At 43.0% G+C, this 18,084-nt stretch overlaps 1 protein-coding gene across 2 annotated transcripts in view; it reads left to right on the forward strand.

Moving 5' to 3' along the window:
• ABCB5 (ATP binding cassette subfamily B member 5) overlaps positions 1-18,084 on the forward strand; it is a 115,347-nt gene that overhangs the window by 88,534 nt on the left and 8,729 nt on the right. For both annotated transcript variants that reach the window (XM_062178620.1, XM_062178621.1), the window contains exons 21-23: positions 1,002-1,102; positions 2,905-3,045; positions 15,658-15,814. In XM_062178620.1, the coding sequence (XP_062034604.1) occupies positions 1,002-1,102; positions 2,905-3,045; positions 15,658-15,814 (399 nt within the window). The remainder of the gene's footprint in view (positions 1-1,001; positions 1,103-2,904; positions 3,046-15,657; positions 15,815-18,084) is intronic.

Raw genomic sequence — 18,084 nt, forward strand, 5'->3', positions numbered from 1 at the left:
TTTTTTTCTGTTCTTCATTTCTTTTCTCTGCTGCTCAAACAAGGCTTCCACATTCTTGTGCATTTTCCATGCATACTACAGAATATGTTAAAAAAATTAGGGTTTTTTTTAAAGTTCATGCTGAAATTAGTAAGAACTTGAAACAATTCACATCAAAATTGGGAGCAGAATTCGGGTATTCTGACCACAGTCTGGAAATCTGGTTCTCTCCTGCAACCCCAATTCTCCTTCAGATAACACTGAAGTCCACCTAGTTCTCTTTGTCCCAGATCTGCGCTGCCACTCTAGAAGCAGAAATGTGGAAACAGGAAGTTTTGCTTTCCAGCCAACATGTGTCCACATGTCTGAGAAATTCTTCTCAGCCAAAAACTCCTCCATTTTGGATCTCATGTAATGACACATTCCTTTTAAAAGCTACATAAATACGAAGCGCATTCATCATATTTGAGTTAAACATCTTTTTAAGTTCACGGACATCAAAATGAAGAAGTGGCTTGATCTGATAAAGAATGTTATAGTGACGTTACTTTTCCAGGATGTTCCTGAATCCTCTTTGGTTACTGTTTGCATTTATGAACTAGAATAAAATAATTACCTATTTGAGTCTCTCTGCTTTGACTTTTATAATTTCTAAGAAGCTATTTTACATCAGAACAAAGACTCCCTTATGTGTGATGGCTGGGCTTGTGGAACCTGTTTACTTTTAAATTCAGTAAAGACTTATAGGGAGCTAAAGCAAGATCAGCAGACTAAAATCTTTTCAAAAGGAATTTTCCTTAAGCCTCTAACCTGAAGCATCATTCTTCTATTTCTTTGGGGGTAAGAGGACAGTGGGGAGGAACGAGGGAGGGAAGAAGCTAAGAGCTAAAACTATTTGTCAGCTAAACTTACTAACTTGATATATTTTATTGTTGATATTCCTAAGTGACTGGAAATGACAAGGAGGAAACGTTGAAAGATTCCTAATGTTACTTCTACATTTTATTATCCTGTTTTATAAGATAGCAACGGAAGCAGTGGAGAACATACGTACTATCATATCATTGACAAGAGAGAAAGCCTTTGAACATATGTATGAGGAGACGCTTCACACTCAACACAGGTGACTGTAGCATCCTTTGGTCCCTATAAGCTGGATTTTGCCCTGAATGACTCCAGTGGTGGACCAGCCCGCCCATGCGGAAACTAGAGAAGGAACAGGGGCATGCACAATTAGAACAAACAACTTTAGGCTCCACCTCACCTTGGACTGGCTGTCACTAAGGGTGCACATTTTTCTTAGCTTCCTGACGGAAGATAGCAGAAGTAGCATATTCAAGAAAGAAAACAAGATCCTTCGGCTATTTACATTAAATCCCTAAGTCATTTACATTTTAAAGCAAACACAGGCACACAAAAATGTGCCCATTGCTTTTCATTGTCCGCCTCCTTGTAACATTGGCTTAAGGATCCTCTTTCTAAGACTTATCACAGAGACAGCCTTGTGTTCTTCAGCACAAGGCCTGTGGTTGGCACCACTCTTTTATTTCCAGTATTGTTTTTTTTTTTTTTCTTAAGATTTATTTATTCATTGCGGCGCCGGCACACCGGGTTCTAGATTCTATCCCGGCTGCCCCTCTTCCAGGCCAGCTCTCTGCTATGGCCCCAGGAAGGCAGTGGAGGATGGCCCAAGTGCTTGGGCCCTGCACCCACATGGGAGACCAGGAGAAGCACCTGGATCCTGGCTTCGGATCAGCGAGATGCGCCGGCCGCAGCGGCCATTGGAGGGTGAACCAACAGCAAAAAGGAAGACCTTTCTCTCTGTCTCTCTCTCTCTCACTATCCACTCCGCCTGTCACCAAAAAAAAAAAAAAAAAAAAAAAAAAGATTTATTTATTCATGTGAAAGGCAGGATTACAGAGAGGCAGAGGCAGAGAGAGACAGAGAGAGAGGTCTTCCATCCGCTGGTTCACTTGCCAAATGGCTGCAACAGCTGTAGCTGTGCCAATCTGAAGCCAGGAGCCAGGAGCTTCTTCTGGGTCTCCCACATGTGTGCAGGGGTCCAGGGACTTGGGCCATCTTCTACTGCTTTCCCAGGTCACAGCAGAGACCTGGATCAGAAGTGGAGCAGCCAGGGCTCTAACGGGCACCCATATGGGATACTGGCACTGCAGGCAGCAGCTTTACCAGCTACGCCACAGCCAGCCCCTTATTTCCACTATCCTATTAATGAAGATTATGACAGAGATCAAAGAATATTGTTATATTCCTATAAACCAAATCTCTGGTTGGCGCCATGGCTCAATAGGCTAATCCTCCGCCTTGCAGTGCCAGCACACCGGGTTCTAGTCCCGGTCGGGGCGCCGGATTCTGTGCCGGTTGCCCCTCTTCCAGGTCAGCTCTCTGATATGGCCTGGGAGTGCAGAGGAGGATGGCTCAAGTGCGTGGGCCCTGCACCCCATGGGAGACCAGGAGAAGCACCTGGCTTCTGCCTTCGGATCAGCGCGGTGCGCCGGCCGCGACAGCCATTGGAGGGTGAACCAACAGCAAAGGAAGACCTTTCTCTCTGTCTCTCTCTCTCACTGTCCACTCTACCTGTCAAAAATTTAAAAAATTAAAAATAAACCAAAATCTCTTTCATTCTTACATCAGCTAAACTTTCCCAGACTCGTCCATTCATTGGAAATCACACAGAGGCAACTTTGCTACCCTGAACAATAGCTTACATATAGCTAATAGAAAATCATTATATCATCTATCTTCTCTATAATACTTCTCAGTAGTAAAATCAAAATTTTCTCTTTAACCCCCCCAAAAAATATATTTCCACTGAACTGTAACAGTTGAAAATGCTCTAGATTCTTTACTCTACATTTATTGAATTGTCCTTGCTCAAATTCATTTGGGAAATTATGTGCATTTCAGAAACACCTTGAAGAAGGCACAGATCATAGGGAGCTGCTATGCATTCAGCCACGCCTTTGTATACTTTGCCTACGCCGCAGGGTTTCGATTTGGAGCCTATTTAATCCAAGTTGGACGAATGACCCCAGAGGGCATGTTCATGTAAGTTGTGCGTGTGGATCATTACTTATCAACAAGGAAGATTTTTAGTTTGCAGTGGGTTATCATTTCAATCACAGAGGTGGGTAAGCCATGCTTAGTAAATTAGAAAGTATGTGTTTTTTTATTTTTTAATTTCTACCTAAAATAATAATTGTACACATTATATATTTATGGAGTTTGATAATGATGTTTTTGATGCTATTTTTATTATTTATTTATTTATTGAAAAGGCAGCGGAACAAAGAGGCTGGGGAGAGGTGTACCAGCCACTAGTTCCCTCCCTAAATGGCACAAGAGCCTGGACTTGTCCAGGCTGAAACCAGGAGCCAGCAACTCAAACCTGGTCTCTGAAGCAAGTGGCAGGGCCCAAGTACTTGTGGCATCTTCTACTGCTTTCCCAGGTGCATTAGCAGGGAACTGGATTGGAAGCAGGGCAGCTGGGACTCCAGCCAGCAATATGGGATGAGGGCCTGGCAAGTGGCAGCTTAACCCACTGCACCACAATGCCGGTCCCAAGATGTAAAGTTTTTACATGAGTTTACGTTACAGAAGGACTAAATCAAACTAAGCATTTTAGCTACTGTTATTTAATATTTATAAGAAGTACAGCACAGCAAATAAAATATTGATACTGATACAGTAACAGTATTCTTTTTTTTTAAAGATTTATTTATTTTATTTCAAAGTCAGAGTTACACACAGAGAGAGGAGAGGCAGAGAGAGAGAGAGAGAGAGGTCTTCCATCCGATGGTTCACTCCCCAGTTGGCTGCAATGGCTGGAGCTGCGCCGATCCGAAGCCAGGAGCCAGGCGCTTCTTCCAGGTTTCCCACGTGGGTGCAGGGGCCCAAGGAGTTGGGCCATCTTCTACTGCTTTTCCAGGCCATAGGAGAGAACTGGATCGAAAGTGGAGCAGCCAGGACTAGAACCGGCACCCATATGGGATGCTGGCGCTTCAGGCCAGGGCATTAACCCGCAGTGCCACAGTGCCGGCCCCAGTAACAGTATTCTTAGTTAAACTCCAAAAATAATTGCTCCCTGCTCTGATTTACCAGAAGATGGGAATGTGGGTTCAAAATATGCCTTCTTGTCCTACATTCCTTATGGAATTTGTGAGACATCATGTAATATCCAGTATGGAGTGTACATTAAAAATGTGAATCATAAGATTGAGTTCTTTGATAATAAATAGTCCAGAGAGAAACACATGTGAGTGTTTTCCTTCTAAAAGTCAGTTAGGATGGATCATAATATCTCAAATAGGCTGTTTCTTCCTGAAGCAGTGGATTGGATCCTGTATTTTGGATCCTGTATTTTGGGATCTGTTCACATAGTTATGAATTTCTTTACTTTAGTGGAACATGTAAATGCAGCTGCTGAAATTAGAAAAACTAGTTTTGAGTGCTAACTCCACGCTTCCTAAGCCTATAATGCTATAAATGTTGCTCATCTATATCATAAATGCCACTGCTAAATACTCAGAGCTAGGGAAACTCACACAATATTTGATTCAAAAAAGGTCATTATCTTTCTTTATCAAGTCCACCAAAAATATGCACGTAGAAGCAAGGTTCAGCCTCTTCTTAATAATGGCTTGGAGAGTACACCTGTTTCAAGGACACTGTCACTTAGCACACGTACGGTTGAACTCTTTGGTTTTTGCCTATCAGGTTCCAGAACATTCCTTTGACTATTTCTTTGACACACTCACATTTGTACCTTGGAAAGAGCCAAAAGTCATTGAAGCCAAATGATTTCAGAATAACTTGCAATAATTTTTAGTTTCTCTTCATATGAAAATGTATGCATTCATTCATTAAGCACTGAGACTCCAGCAAGTTTCCCTGCTAGACACTGAGGGGAAAACAGTCCATAGTGCATCCTACCTGATTGTGAGGTGAGAATCGGCAGTAAGCAGCCCTTAGCGATTCCCTGGTAGCAGATTTCCTTATATGGAATGCTTGCATTTAAATTTTCAAAAAGGGGAGAGCATTTGTCCTAGAGGTTAAGACATCATTAAGTCACCCACATCTGAAGTCAGTGTGCCTGCGTTGGATGCCTGCCTCCATCTGACTCCACATTCCTGTTATGGGACAGCTCTGATGGCTCAAGTAGTTGGGCTTCTGTCACTTATGTGGGAGATTTGAACTGAGTTCTCAGCTGATGGCTTCGGCCCCCGGATTAAGCTCTAGTTGTACCAGGCATTTGGGGAGTGAATCAATGGATGGAGGCTCTCCCTCTTCCTGTCTATCTCTCCCTCTCTGTCTACCTACCTCTCAAACAAATAAATACTTCTTTAAATATTTACTGATTTATTTTCAGCTACTTGAAAAGTAAAGCAACAGGGAGAGAGACAGAGATAAACACAGAAAGAGAGGCAGCGTGTGAGAGAGATCTTCCCTCCACGGGTTCATTTTCTGAATGGCTGCCAACAGCTAGGCAGAAACTGGAGCCTAGAACACCATCTGGGTCTCCCAAGTTCCTGAGCCATCATCTACCGCCTCCCAGGATGCATCTGCAGGAAGCTGGATCTGAAGCAGAGCAGCCCAGACTCCAACTAGGCAGTGGCTTAACCCGCTGTAAATGTCCAGCACCAATTTTTTTTTAATACAAAAATAAAATTTCAAAGAAAATGCAGATTCCCCATTCTACTGTTCTAAAACAGCACACAGCGTTGCCTGTTTGAACCTCTACAAACCACAATTTTGACATTTACCCTAGGGCTTCATCGTGATTACAAAAACTAATTAGTCATACAGATTAACAAGAAACAAAACCCAAATCCTATAAACTAATGTATTTAGTTCACAGGACCCCTGTTAAAGCAGCCCACTTACCCCTGGCTCTCATGGAACGCAGGTACTCCCAAGGCTAGAAGTTAGTTGCATTCCAAAGGCTTGTTTGCAAGCCAATTGCTTGAAACTTCAAACATGTTTTCCATGTTTCTGTGAACTTTCAGGCCTTCTTAAATTCCCAAGGCTCCATTCCTTCAGTATAACTGGTCTTGGGTATTAGTAGAAAGCAAATCAATTAAACACATTCACACAAATGTCGAATTTCTTGCAGAAAAATCACAACTCTCACAGAAGAGTTTTCATCTCTTTCCCATCAATTTCTCCATCACTGTCCTCACTCTTGCTTTATAATCACCTATCTTAAAAAGTGAAAGCCATCTCTCCCGGACCACAAGACCTCCTTTGCTCACTTCCAGTGTCTCTGCTTTATGTAACAGCAAAACCAATGCCAAAGCATTGTCTGTTCTTTTTCTCCACACTTTCTCCTCTCCAACATCTCTCTAAACTCAGCCCAGTCAAGTCTTAGTCCCCACCACACCATAATAAAGGCTCATTATTAAGGTCAACAGAGACATCTAACTCACCCACCCACACTTCCGCATCCACTTCTCCAGTTCCCTGTAACTTGACTGTAGCATTTGACCACCGGACACCTCCTTTCTGGAACATTCCTTCTCCGGGTTTCTTTTTTTCTCCTTAAACACTGGTTCTTCCTCTGCTTCTTTTAGAGGCTCTGATTTTGCTGCAGGGCACCCATGTTGGAGGGCTTCTGAGCATTCAGATCTTTGTACGCTCTCACTGGTGACCTCATCCAATCTGGTGATGTTACATACCCCCTGTGACCTGATAACTCCCCTCTGGGTATTTCCAACCCCGACTCTGCCCCCAACATCAGTCTTACCCAGCTACCAACTAGACACACACACCCCCACCGTGTATCTGATAATATCTTACTGCATTCAACACACAAGTCAAGCTTTTTCCCTGCCAATGTTCTCCTTCCCACTTCAATTAATTACTCCACGTACCCCATCCCTGCAGGTGCTCAGCCCCACAATTTGGATTCATCTTTGTTGCTTCTCCTTCCCTCACCCACTACGTAGAGCACCAACTCCTGACAGCCCAGATTCCAAAATACTTCTTCACCCTCTCCACTCACATTACCCTCACCCAGGCCTCTGCCTCCCTGGACTGGATCCAGGCAACAGCATTCTCCCTGTGTCCACTCTCGCCTTCCCTCAATCTGTTCTCCCCAGAGCAGCCAGGCTGATCGTTTAAAGCACAAATATCATTCTATTGGCTTATTTAAAGACTGTGATGACTGGCCGGCGCCGCGGCTCACTTGGCTAATCCTCTGCCTGTGGCACTGGTACCCCGGGTTCTAGTCCCAGTTGGGCGCCAAATTCTGTCCCGGTTGCTCCTCTTCCAGTCCAGCTCTCTGCTGTGGCCCGGAAGTGGAGGATGGTCCAGGTCCTTGGGTCCCTGCACCTGCATGGGAGACCAGGAGGAAGCACCTGGCTCCTGGCTTCGGATCGACGCAGCGCAACAGCCGTAGCGGCCATTTGGGGGGTGAACCAATGGAAAAGGAAGACCTTTCTCTCTGTCTCTCTCTCTCTGCCTAACTCTGCCTGTCCAAAAAAAAAAAAAAAAAAAAGACTGTGATGATTTCTGATTGAAATTTGAATAAAAACCAAGTTCTTTACTAGGCCATGAAACCCCTCCACGATGATGCTTCTTGCTGCCTTTCCAACTTCATCTACCAGTCCCTTTTGAATGGTGCCTCAGCCCCACACTTGCTGCTTCTGTCCCTGAAGCCCTCATTTCAGCGTCTCCACACTCGCTCTTCCCTCTGCCTAGGATGACTGTCTCCCAGCTCCTGACTGGGCTGCCTCTTTCTCACTGTTCAGGCTTCCACTCCTGCGTCCACTGTGCAGAGGCCCCTTCACTCATGTCCCCAGAAAGCCCCCATCCCTCCATTCTCATCCCTCTCTTCCATGGTATCATACTTTATTTCATTTGAAGCACTTACCACGACATGAAATGATCATTTTTGTCTCTGGAATTATGGAGTGAATAAACCATAAGCTTTTTGGTTTCTATAATTATTGAGTCCATAGATTTAGGTCAGATCCTAAACTAGCTTGTTCACTAATGTTCCCCTAAAGCCAAAAAAAAGAAAAAATAAATAAAAAACAGAAGGTTGGCCCAAAATAGGTACCCAATATATATATATTTAGATTTATTTATTTGAAAGTCAGAGTTACACAGAGAGAGGAGAGGCAGAGAGAGAGAGAGAGATCTTCCATCTGCTGGTTCACTCCCCAGATGGCCGCAATGGCCGGAGCTGCGCCGATTCGAAGCCAGGAGCCAGGAGCTTCTTCCAGATCTGCCACGTGGGTGCAGGGGCCCAAGGACTTGGGCCATCTGCTACTGCTTTCCCAGGCCATGGCAGAGAGCTGGAACTCGAACCAGCGCCCATATGGGATGTCGGCGCTTCAAGCCAGGGGTGTTAACCCACTGCACCACAGCGCCGGCCCCAATAACTATATATTGAATGAATGAGTGGGAAGAAAAAAAGAGGGAAACTTGAAATGCTGCATAATTGGCAGTCCAGTCATGCCTAGGAGTGTGTTTCCTGGGCCAGCTTCACACTGCTTCTGTTTTTCATAGATGGTTAAATTTTCCTTCTCTCTACACCCACACATCCAAAAACCGAGTGCTTACGACTGGGCCTAAGTCAAGAAAAATCATTCAGATAAAAATACAGTTGTGCATTTGGGAATCCACTTCTGCATACTGAGACTTGATTATGTTAAAACGAAGCCAAGAATTCTTAACCTATTAAGTCTCAAGTTTTCAATTATGCAAATATTTCAATGACATTTATTTTAAAGTTACCAGGGGTGGTATATTTATTGCTCAATTTAAGAATAATTTGTTTTGTTTTAAAGATGTATGTATTTGAAAGGCAGAGTTTCAGAGAGAGAGAGAGAGAGGGAGAGACAGAGATCTTCAGCTGGTTCACTCCTCAAATGGCCACAATGTCTGGAGCTGGGCCAGTCCAAAGTCAGGAGCCAGGAGCTTCTTCCAGGTCTCCCAAGTGGGTGCAGGGGCCCAAGGTGGGCCATCCTCTGCTGCTTTGTCAGGCCATAGCAGAGAACTGGATCAGAAGTGGAGCATCCAGCATGCGAACCATCACCCATAAGGAATGCCAGTGTGGCAGGAGGTGGCTTTACCCACAATGCCACAGTGCCAGCCCCTCAATTTCAGTATCCATGGAGTGCGTTTCATAGGATGATGGGATATATTAAAGAATGATACGACCTCACAGCCATGCAGATCACTGCCACGCACGTAAGTGACACCAGGGAGGATGTTTCCTGAAAGGAGCCTCCCCAGACTGCCAAGCATTCCAGCGCACAGGATACTCCCTGTAACAGCGAAGCTGGACGGAGTCCTTACTCAGCATTATCTGCTCACCCTCTGAACCGCCCTGTAAACTATCATGTCCCCCACTGTACACATGGAGAGAATTAAGTAGGAATAATTGTATCTAACCTGCTCCAAGTCATGTAACCAGCAAGTAATAGGGCACGGATTCCGGTTCATGACTCCAGATGCCAGAAGCTTTGCTTAGTTAACATTTGCTATTATTATTATCACCATCATCATCATTACTATCATTACTAATTATGTGTCAAAACTTCATAAAATATTCCCCGAAAACTTTTTTTTTTTTTTTTTGACAAGCAAAGTTAGACAGTGAGAGAGAGACAGAGAGAAAGGACTTCCTTCCGTTAGTTCACCCCCCAAATGGCCACTACGGCCGGTGTGCTGTGCCAATCCTAAGCCAGGAGCCAGGTGCTTCCTCCTGGTTTCCCATGTGGGTGCAGGGCCCAAGCACTTAGGCCATCTTCCACTGCCTTCCCTGGCCACAGCAGAGAGCTGAACTGGAAGAGGGCAACCGGGACAGAATCTGGTGCCCCAACTGGGACTAGAACCCAGAGTACTGGCACCGCAGGTGGAGGATTAGCCTAGTGAGCTGTGGCGCTGGCTGCCAAAAACTTTTAATAGTTCTTGCTTACTTTTCCAAACATTTGATTATTCAGAGCCTGGCTGGCTGTTAACCTAAAAGCAACAGGTGTTCTGCCCTAAAATACAGAAGAATGAAAACGTCCCAATTCAAAAACCCCTCTCCGTGCTGGCCTGTCAAACTTCCTGAATTTCTTTAGCAAAATCCATTAAAAAGGGTCATCTTTGGCCAGTGCCACGCTCACTTGGCTAATCCTCTGCCTGTGGCACCAGCACCCCGGGTTCTAGTCCCGGTCAGGGTGCTGGATTCTGTCCCAGTTGCTCCTCTTCCAGTCCAGCTCTCTGCTGTGGCTCGGGAAGGCAGTGGAAGATGGCCCAAGTGCTTGGGCCTTGCACCTGCATGGAAGACCAGGAGGAAGTACCTGGCTCCTGGCTTCAGATCCACGCAGCGCGCCGGCAGTGGCAGCCATTGAGGGGGTGAACCAATGGAAGGCAGAACCTTTCTCTCTGTCTCTCTCTCTAACTCTATCTGTCAAATAAAAAAAAAGAAATAAACATTTAAAAAATACATTGATAAAATAAGGTGATAGCATTTTCATTCTTCTGCCTTATAGCCAAGTTATAAGGACACTTAGAAAATCTGTTTGTGGGACCGGTGCTGTGGCAGAGCATGTTAAGCAGCCTCCTGTGGCACCAGCATCCTATATGGGCATGGGTTTGAGCCCCAGCTGCTCTACTTCTGATTCAGCTCTCTGATAATGTACCTAGGATGTCAGTGGAAGATGGCCCAAGTCCCTGGGCCCCTGCACCCCCATGGGAGACCCAGACGAAGCTCCTGTCTCCTGGCTTTGGTCTAGCCCATCCCTGGCTGTTGCAGCCATTTGGGGAATAAATAAGCAGATGGAAGACCTCTCTCTCTCTCTCTCTCTTTCTCTCTCTGCCTCTGTCTCTGCCTCTCCCTCTCTGTAACTCCACCTTTCAAATAAATAAATAAATCTTTAAAAAAAAAAAAAGAAGAAGAAGAAGAAAGAAAGAAAGAAAGAAAGAAAGAAAGAAAGAAAGAAAGAAAGAAAGAAAGAAAGAAAGAAAGAAAATCTGTTTGTTTTCCTATATACATCCAAGGGGTCCTCAAGAACTTCATGGGAAATGCACACCATAAGTAACTCATGCATGGGTTTCAAAACTTTTTAGCACCAAAATAAACAGCTTTACTTTCATTTTCTACACCCTCCCTGCAGTCCCTCTCTCCCCCTCTTTGTGAGTGCTGGCAACACCTTCGATTTGTTGCTTCACTATCAACGCACAGAATTTCAGAAATATGAAATAAGCTTATTGTCTCCTCCTTTCTCGTTTTACAAGAGTTCCTTTAGGCTATTTTCTTTTGCAATATGAGCCAGAAACCATTAACAAGCGGTAGAGGTTTCCCTATGTCTCCACCACCCATGCCAGAGGCTTCCTCTACCTCTGTGCTGCTTCCTTCTTTGCTGTACATATTGGCCAGAGGCTAAATAGAGAATATGGGTAAGAAGGAACCAAGACATGACAATCTTCAGTGCAGGAATAATAAAAGCAACAGCTCTGAAAACCGCCCAAGAAGCAGAGCCAGGCAGCTTATGTGTTTGTGGTTTCCTGCTCTTAAAATGCATATCCAAATGCGGTCTTGACATTGGACTTTCAATATTGAATGTGTTCATCAACCCAAAAGGCAACAGAAGTGAGTTTTCCGTGCCTGTCAACGATTTGTCAATACCTTGAATTAGTAAGGGGTGGGAAAAGGCAGCAAGCCATGCCTTCATCACCATCCCCACTTTCAGGGGCTGGGTGGCTGTGGACGAACCATATCATTGTTATCAGTAGAGAGGCAACCTCGGCGAGCCAAAGCAGAGGAAATAGGAGAGTCTTCTTCCCATGTTCCCTGCCATGCAGCCACCCAACTCCTGCCTGGCTTCTCCCAAGAGGTTCTCTGGAACAAAAGAAAAGACTATACAGAGGGATCTAAGCAGAGAAACCAAGAGGATCAAATAGAGAAAAGCCAGCATGTAAGGAAAGTGCATCAGGCCAGCTTCCCACTGGAGGGAACACCATGTAGGTGAGACACCCAGAGCAAGCACGCTCACAGTCCAACCCCGCAGTTGCACAGCTGTGTGATCCTGGGCCAACTTCTTATTTTCCTCAGAGCGTCAGTCTCCTCATTTGTTGAGTAATAAGATCTCCTGCTCTACCTTTCTCCTAGGTGATCAAATGGCACTTTATGTGAAAACACTCTGTAAGACCCAAAGTATGCAATAAATATAAGTAGCTTATTTTCTTTTTCCTGTGTGTTGAGGAAAGGATTTAGGGTGAGAAAAGGAGACCGCTGGGTTGTGTGTGGATGACAGGAGAAAAGAGTCTAGCATGGGAAGAGTTTTAACATTCACCTCTGTGGGGAAAGAGACTCTGTCTTTCAATCAGAAAAAGAGACTCACTGAGTAGGGACTTCGGAAGCTGTAATTTGTCGTGCCATGCTAATCTAATTCTACAGAAGTGAGAGCTTATTTTCCAACAGAAAGTGTCCCATTGGTTTCCAGTTCTATGAGAGGACCAATAACAACTTAACATTTGCTGAGCACTTACTATATTCCAGGTACTATACTGAGCACTGTGTGTTAACTATGCATGTAACTCTCACAACAACCCCATGAGATGTGGGTATTCTTGTCACCTTCTGTTCGCCAGTAAAAAAACAGAAGCACAGAGAAGTTAAGTCACATTCTGAAGGTCACACAGCTGGTAAACAAATGGTGGAGTTTGGATGTGATCCCAGTCGTCTGGCTTCATAGCTACTACTGCTCTCAGACTAAGTCACAACAGGTCTACACACTGGATAAGGGAGCAGCATTCAGGCAAGACAAGTCATCTAGAACCCGTACCTCTGCAGGGTATTCCTGTTTGGATTAGTTGTATTAGAACTAGGATGATTCATGTCTAGGTTTTATATGTTGTTTCTAGCCAAAGGATCTTTTTATAAATACCAGTTTTATGTCAACAGTAATGACACATGAAAGGATTTCCCTGTTACTCAGACTTTCTAGAAAGTATTGATGTAATAGGAATGCCATGACAAATCTCATGCTGAAGAACTCAGAAAACTAGGGAGGAGAGGGACCAGCACTGAAGGTGCCGGGCTGCTGTCTCCCAGACCTACTCCTGTTCAGTACCCTCCTCCTTCCATCTTGGGCCAACCCAAAGATTTTTGCTAGAAAATCAGTTCCATACAAGAAAAGATAGAGAAGTGTTCTTCTTTCTTGGTCAGTTTGAGGTTCTGAAATTTATGGAATTTAAATTTCAGCTTTGCTTAATTCCTATCTTACATATTTGTGCATCAAAAGTTAGTTCAACATGAAAACCATGTCTGAACTCTAGGGTGTTACTTATGATCTTATTTATAGGCTTAAAGTGGATATAGAATCAATTGTTCTTGATCATATTAGAGTATTTTGAGAATTCATACAAAATGGAATTAAAACTTAAGTTTATTTTGGTGCAAAAAATGTTGACATTCATGTATAGATTTCTTTTCATAATACACATTTTCCATAAACTTTTTGAAGTCCATCCATCCTTGTACATGTGGATTTCAAATTTTTCTGCACCAAAATAAACTAATCTTTTAATTCCATTTTTCCATGAACCTCTTGAAGTATCCTCACGTCTTGATAAATATATCATTAGTTATTTTGAAATATTTATCATGACAGCAGGTGATTACTCTTCATATATACCCAGTGGGTGAAATGCCTCAAACCAACAATGACACAGGAAGTTGGCCTGTACATTTCTCGGCAGCAGGTTCTCAATTCATATGCTTCCAAGAGTTTGAACAAGACTTGAAGCATCTGGCTCAGTTGGTATGGAGTTGCAGCACTGGTGTTGTTGCACCATAAATACTTCTTGAGCAGGAGAGAACCTCCCTTTGGCTCATTCTGGCTCACTGAATCAGGCTGGTTCAGGGCTGATCCTGTAGGCGTGTGGCCCTTGGCTTATTACCTTTATACAGAGTCTGTGTGTGGGAAAGTATGAAGAAGATTATTAGTGCCTTTGACTCAGCCCCAGACAGACCACAGCCACAATGTCCACGCTTCCCCTTAGGTTCCATCAAGTCCCATCTCACATCCTGGCCCCTCAACACAACCACAAGAAAGACAGGAGCAGGGCTTTGGCTGCTCTCTCTCTGCTTTACCAAAACCCTTCTTCTCTTAACCCTCTTAAACCCTCTTCTCTAACCTCTCTTAACCATGCCTTCTGATATCTTAGCTCCCACAGACACAAGATCTAAATGGAAGGGCTTTTACTCCTTTTCAGTGTATTTCCATTTTAGTAAGGACCAAGCAGGGACATTGGCCTCTGGACGTGTATCCAATGCTCAGAAATACTTTAGTGGTAGAAATTTTTTTTCTATGTACATACTTTCACATCTCCCAAATCTTAGGATGAAGCTATTCACTTCTTTTGTTTGTTTGTTTTAGCATGTATTTTATCTTTTTTGAAAGGCAGAACTACGAGACAGAGACAGAGACAGAGAGAGAGAGAGAGAGAGAGAGATCGATCTTCTATCCACTGGTTCACTCCCTAAATGGCCACAACAGTCAGGGCTAGGCCAGGCCCAAGCCAGGAGCCTGGAACTCTCTCTGGGCCTCCCACATGAGGGGGCAGGGGCTCAAGTACTTGGGCCATTTTCCACTGCTCTTCCTGGGACATGAGAAGGGAGCTAGACCAAAAGTGGAAGCCAGGACTCAAACCAGCACCCATATGGGATGTCGGCATTGCAGACAGAGGCCTAACCCACTACACCGCAACACCAGCCCTTCCACTGCTGACTTCTGAAATGTTCACACTCGTGGGACTAGAACATAGGTTCCCTGACTCCTAATCCATTACCTTCCCACTTCACCTGCTGCCCCTTGGATCACACTGAGGCTTAAGTCTGACACAGTCCAGTTTTTCTTTGCATTAAAGATAAACAAAACAAAACAAAAAAAAACTTTGATTGTGTTACCTAAGCTCAACAGCCACTCCCAATGTTTATACTTAAGTATCACATATTTTGAATGGCATTTTGGTCTTTAAACAATGTCTGCACACATTAGTATTAAAAGTGCCTTGACATAACAGAACTAGTGACTACATAATTTCAGCATCAGACAGTCCAATAAATCAGTTGCTCTTCTGTTTTATAAGGTTCAAGATCTGAAGTCTAGGTCACTGAAGAGATTGCATCAACACCACCCTTTGGTAGGTGCCATCAAGGGAGACATCCACTAGGGGTCCATCCATGTTTACCTGGCTGTGATCCAACAGGGCAAACAGGCACCTGGGTTCCCTGATGTCCTTTTACTGCCTACTGTTTAAATATTGCCAGTGAACCCTGTCCATGTGATATCTCCTATGTCAATTCAGGTCTCACCACTGGAGCCCCATTCCTGCCTTTTCAGTTGAATTCCCTATCAAATCTCCAAGCAAGCAAGCCTTCTTTCTAGATATTGACTAGTTGGGGCCTTTGACCCAGGCCTCTAGTTGGAAGAGAAATTTTTAAGATTACCCAAGCTCCCAGGATTTCTTTGGTGACACAGCAAGAGATGATAAGCACTTGGCAGAAGAGTTCAAATGACAAAAATGCTATTGAGCTTTCAAGATTAGTGGTGCTATCTGGACCAAAAGAATATCTTCTTGTACTCACTTTTTCCTGTACTTGTAGAGCTCCACTGTTCAAAAATGGACTTAACATCCGAATGTTTTATCTTTCAATAGAGTCTTCACTGCAATTGCCTATGGCGCTATGGTCATTGGAGAAACACTTGTTTTGGCACCTGAATATTCCAAAGCCAAATCTGGGGCTGCACATCTGTTTGCCTTGTTGGAAAAGAAACCAACCATAGACAGTTACAGTCAAGAAGGGAAGAAACCAGTAAGCACCACTATGATTTTAAATGTCTACTTATTAAGTGAAGGCATTATCTAATAACTTTGCAAAAAGATCATTCTACAGTAACACAAAGAGTTAAAAGCTCGCATAAAATAATTTCACAGCTACAAAGGGGACAAGGGGATCTTGTTTGTCTTAAATAACTTTCACCTCTAGTACTAAAATGTATATATTCTATGGTAAAACATACGTGCTTCTAGTTTATTTGCCTGATGCCATGAGAGTGTTCTTGAACAAAGGATTCCTGTATTGAATTTTGTTTAGACAACAAAAGTTTTAGCCTTGGATGAAGTTTTGCTTTAGGGTTTACTAGTATTTTTCTCTAATAATATATACAAAGTAAATAATGTCCTGCTTCAGACACCATTTTTCACAGGAAAATATATCTGCAAAGGTAAGAGAAAGAAAGGAACTATAACTACTAAATTCACACATGCACATGCAAATACACACAAATTAGTCCCAAACTCTAGAAGAACATGAATATTAAAGGGAAAATAATAGGGAGATTGCATAATTTCAAAATAAACATCCAAATAACAGTTTTATACAATAAATATATATTTAATGTTAAGATTTTTTAGAGGTTTGAAATTCAACAATAAGAATAGCTATAAGTATATACTTAAAGAAAATTTTCACTTAAAATTATTTCTGTCTAGAATTTTAATAATTTTATGCATGACAATTTCAAATAATACAGCATCAGTAGATCTACATAATTATGAAAATTAATACCCACTGTTAGTGAATGAAATAAAAAGACTTGAAATTCTCAAAATAGGAAGCTCAGAGACATGTAATAGTCAAAATAAGATTTCATTTTTTATCTTAAGATTTATATGTGTATTAGTACTGTTACTCTTATTTCTTTCTAAGCATAACAGTAGAAGAATTGAGTGTCTCCCTGATATTTGTATGTCCCTATAAAATAGAACTGTATCCATGGCATAGAATATGGAAATATTTCTTACAAAGACTATAAATTAATTTATGTAGCCTTTGTTTTATTTAGTATCAAAAATCACCTCAATACCACTCCTATGCTTTTGAAAATTAAAATCAAATTAAACAAAATGGCAAATACAAGTACTGAAGCAGGATGATAGACCTATGGCCAACCACTACATTTTTCTCTACTTTATGTTTGTTTATTTATTTTCATGTACTTGAGAGGCAGAGAGCATACACCTGAGAGATCTCTTCCATCTACTGGTTCACTCCTCAGATGCCTCCAGCAGCCTGGGCTGGGCCAAGAACCCAGAACTCCATCTGGGCCTCCCTTGTGGGTGGCAGGGGCCCCCATCATCTGGTGTCTTTCCAGGTACATTAGCAGGAAGCTGGATTGGAAACAGAGGAGCCTGGGCTCCACCAGTGCTTCAGTATGGAATGCCGGCATCCCACACAGCGGTTTAACCCATTGTGCCCCAACGCATGCCCTTCTCTACTTCTATATATGCTTGATATTTTTCATAATAACAATTTTAAATAGTAACAATAGATTCTAAAATGTATTAAACTCTAAAAGTCACCTGGAATATCTCTGTATACCTTTTCCAAAGACACCAAACCCTACACAAATAATTGCAGCCTCCATTGTCCTATAGCATTCTGGTTCTTTTTGGAACCTGTTTTTGTGTGTGCACAATAATATTTACATATTATGGAGGCAAAATGGGAAACATTGAATACACACAAAAAAAAAAAAACCCTATACTTACATTTGGTTATGTATCCTTCCAGACTTTTCTATTCTCAGTACCCTTAACCACATCTAAATATTTTATCATTTAGGATACTTCCAGAAAGTCTTCTTGAAACACCCCAAGCATAGATAAGCATTGATTTACAAATCCTGAACCTTTGAAAAGACTGACACATGGAGAAAAAACTAAACTTTAAGGCGAGTGTCCTGCCAAATAACAGTCAATTGAAAATGAAGATGAATCAGAGTTCCAAACTTTGTTTTTAAAAGATTTATTTATTTATTTGAAAGTCAGGATTACAGAGAAAGAGAAGGAGAGGCAGAGAGATTCACTGGTTCACTCCCCAATTGGCCGCAACAGCTGGAGCTGTGCCGATCCGAAGCCAGGAGCCAGGAGCTTCTTCCGGGTCTCCCATGCAGGTGCAGGGGCCCAAGGACTTGGACCATCTTCTACTGCTTTCCCAGGCCATAGGAGAGAGCTGGATCAGAAGTGGAGCAGCCTGGTCTCAAACCGGCACCCATATGGGATGCTGGCACTGCAGGTGGC

The sequence above is a fragment of the Lepus europaeus genome, chromosome 20, assembly GCF_033115175.1.
Source record: "Lepus europaeus isolate LE1 chromosome 20, mLepTim1.pri, whole genome shotgun sequence".
NCBI lineage: Eukaryota > Metazoa > Chordata > Mammalia > Lagomorpha > Leporidae > Lepus > Lepus europaeus.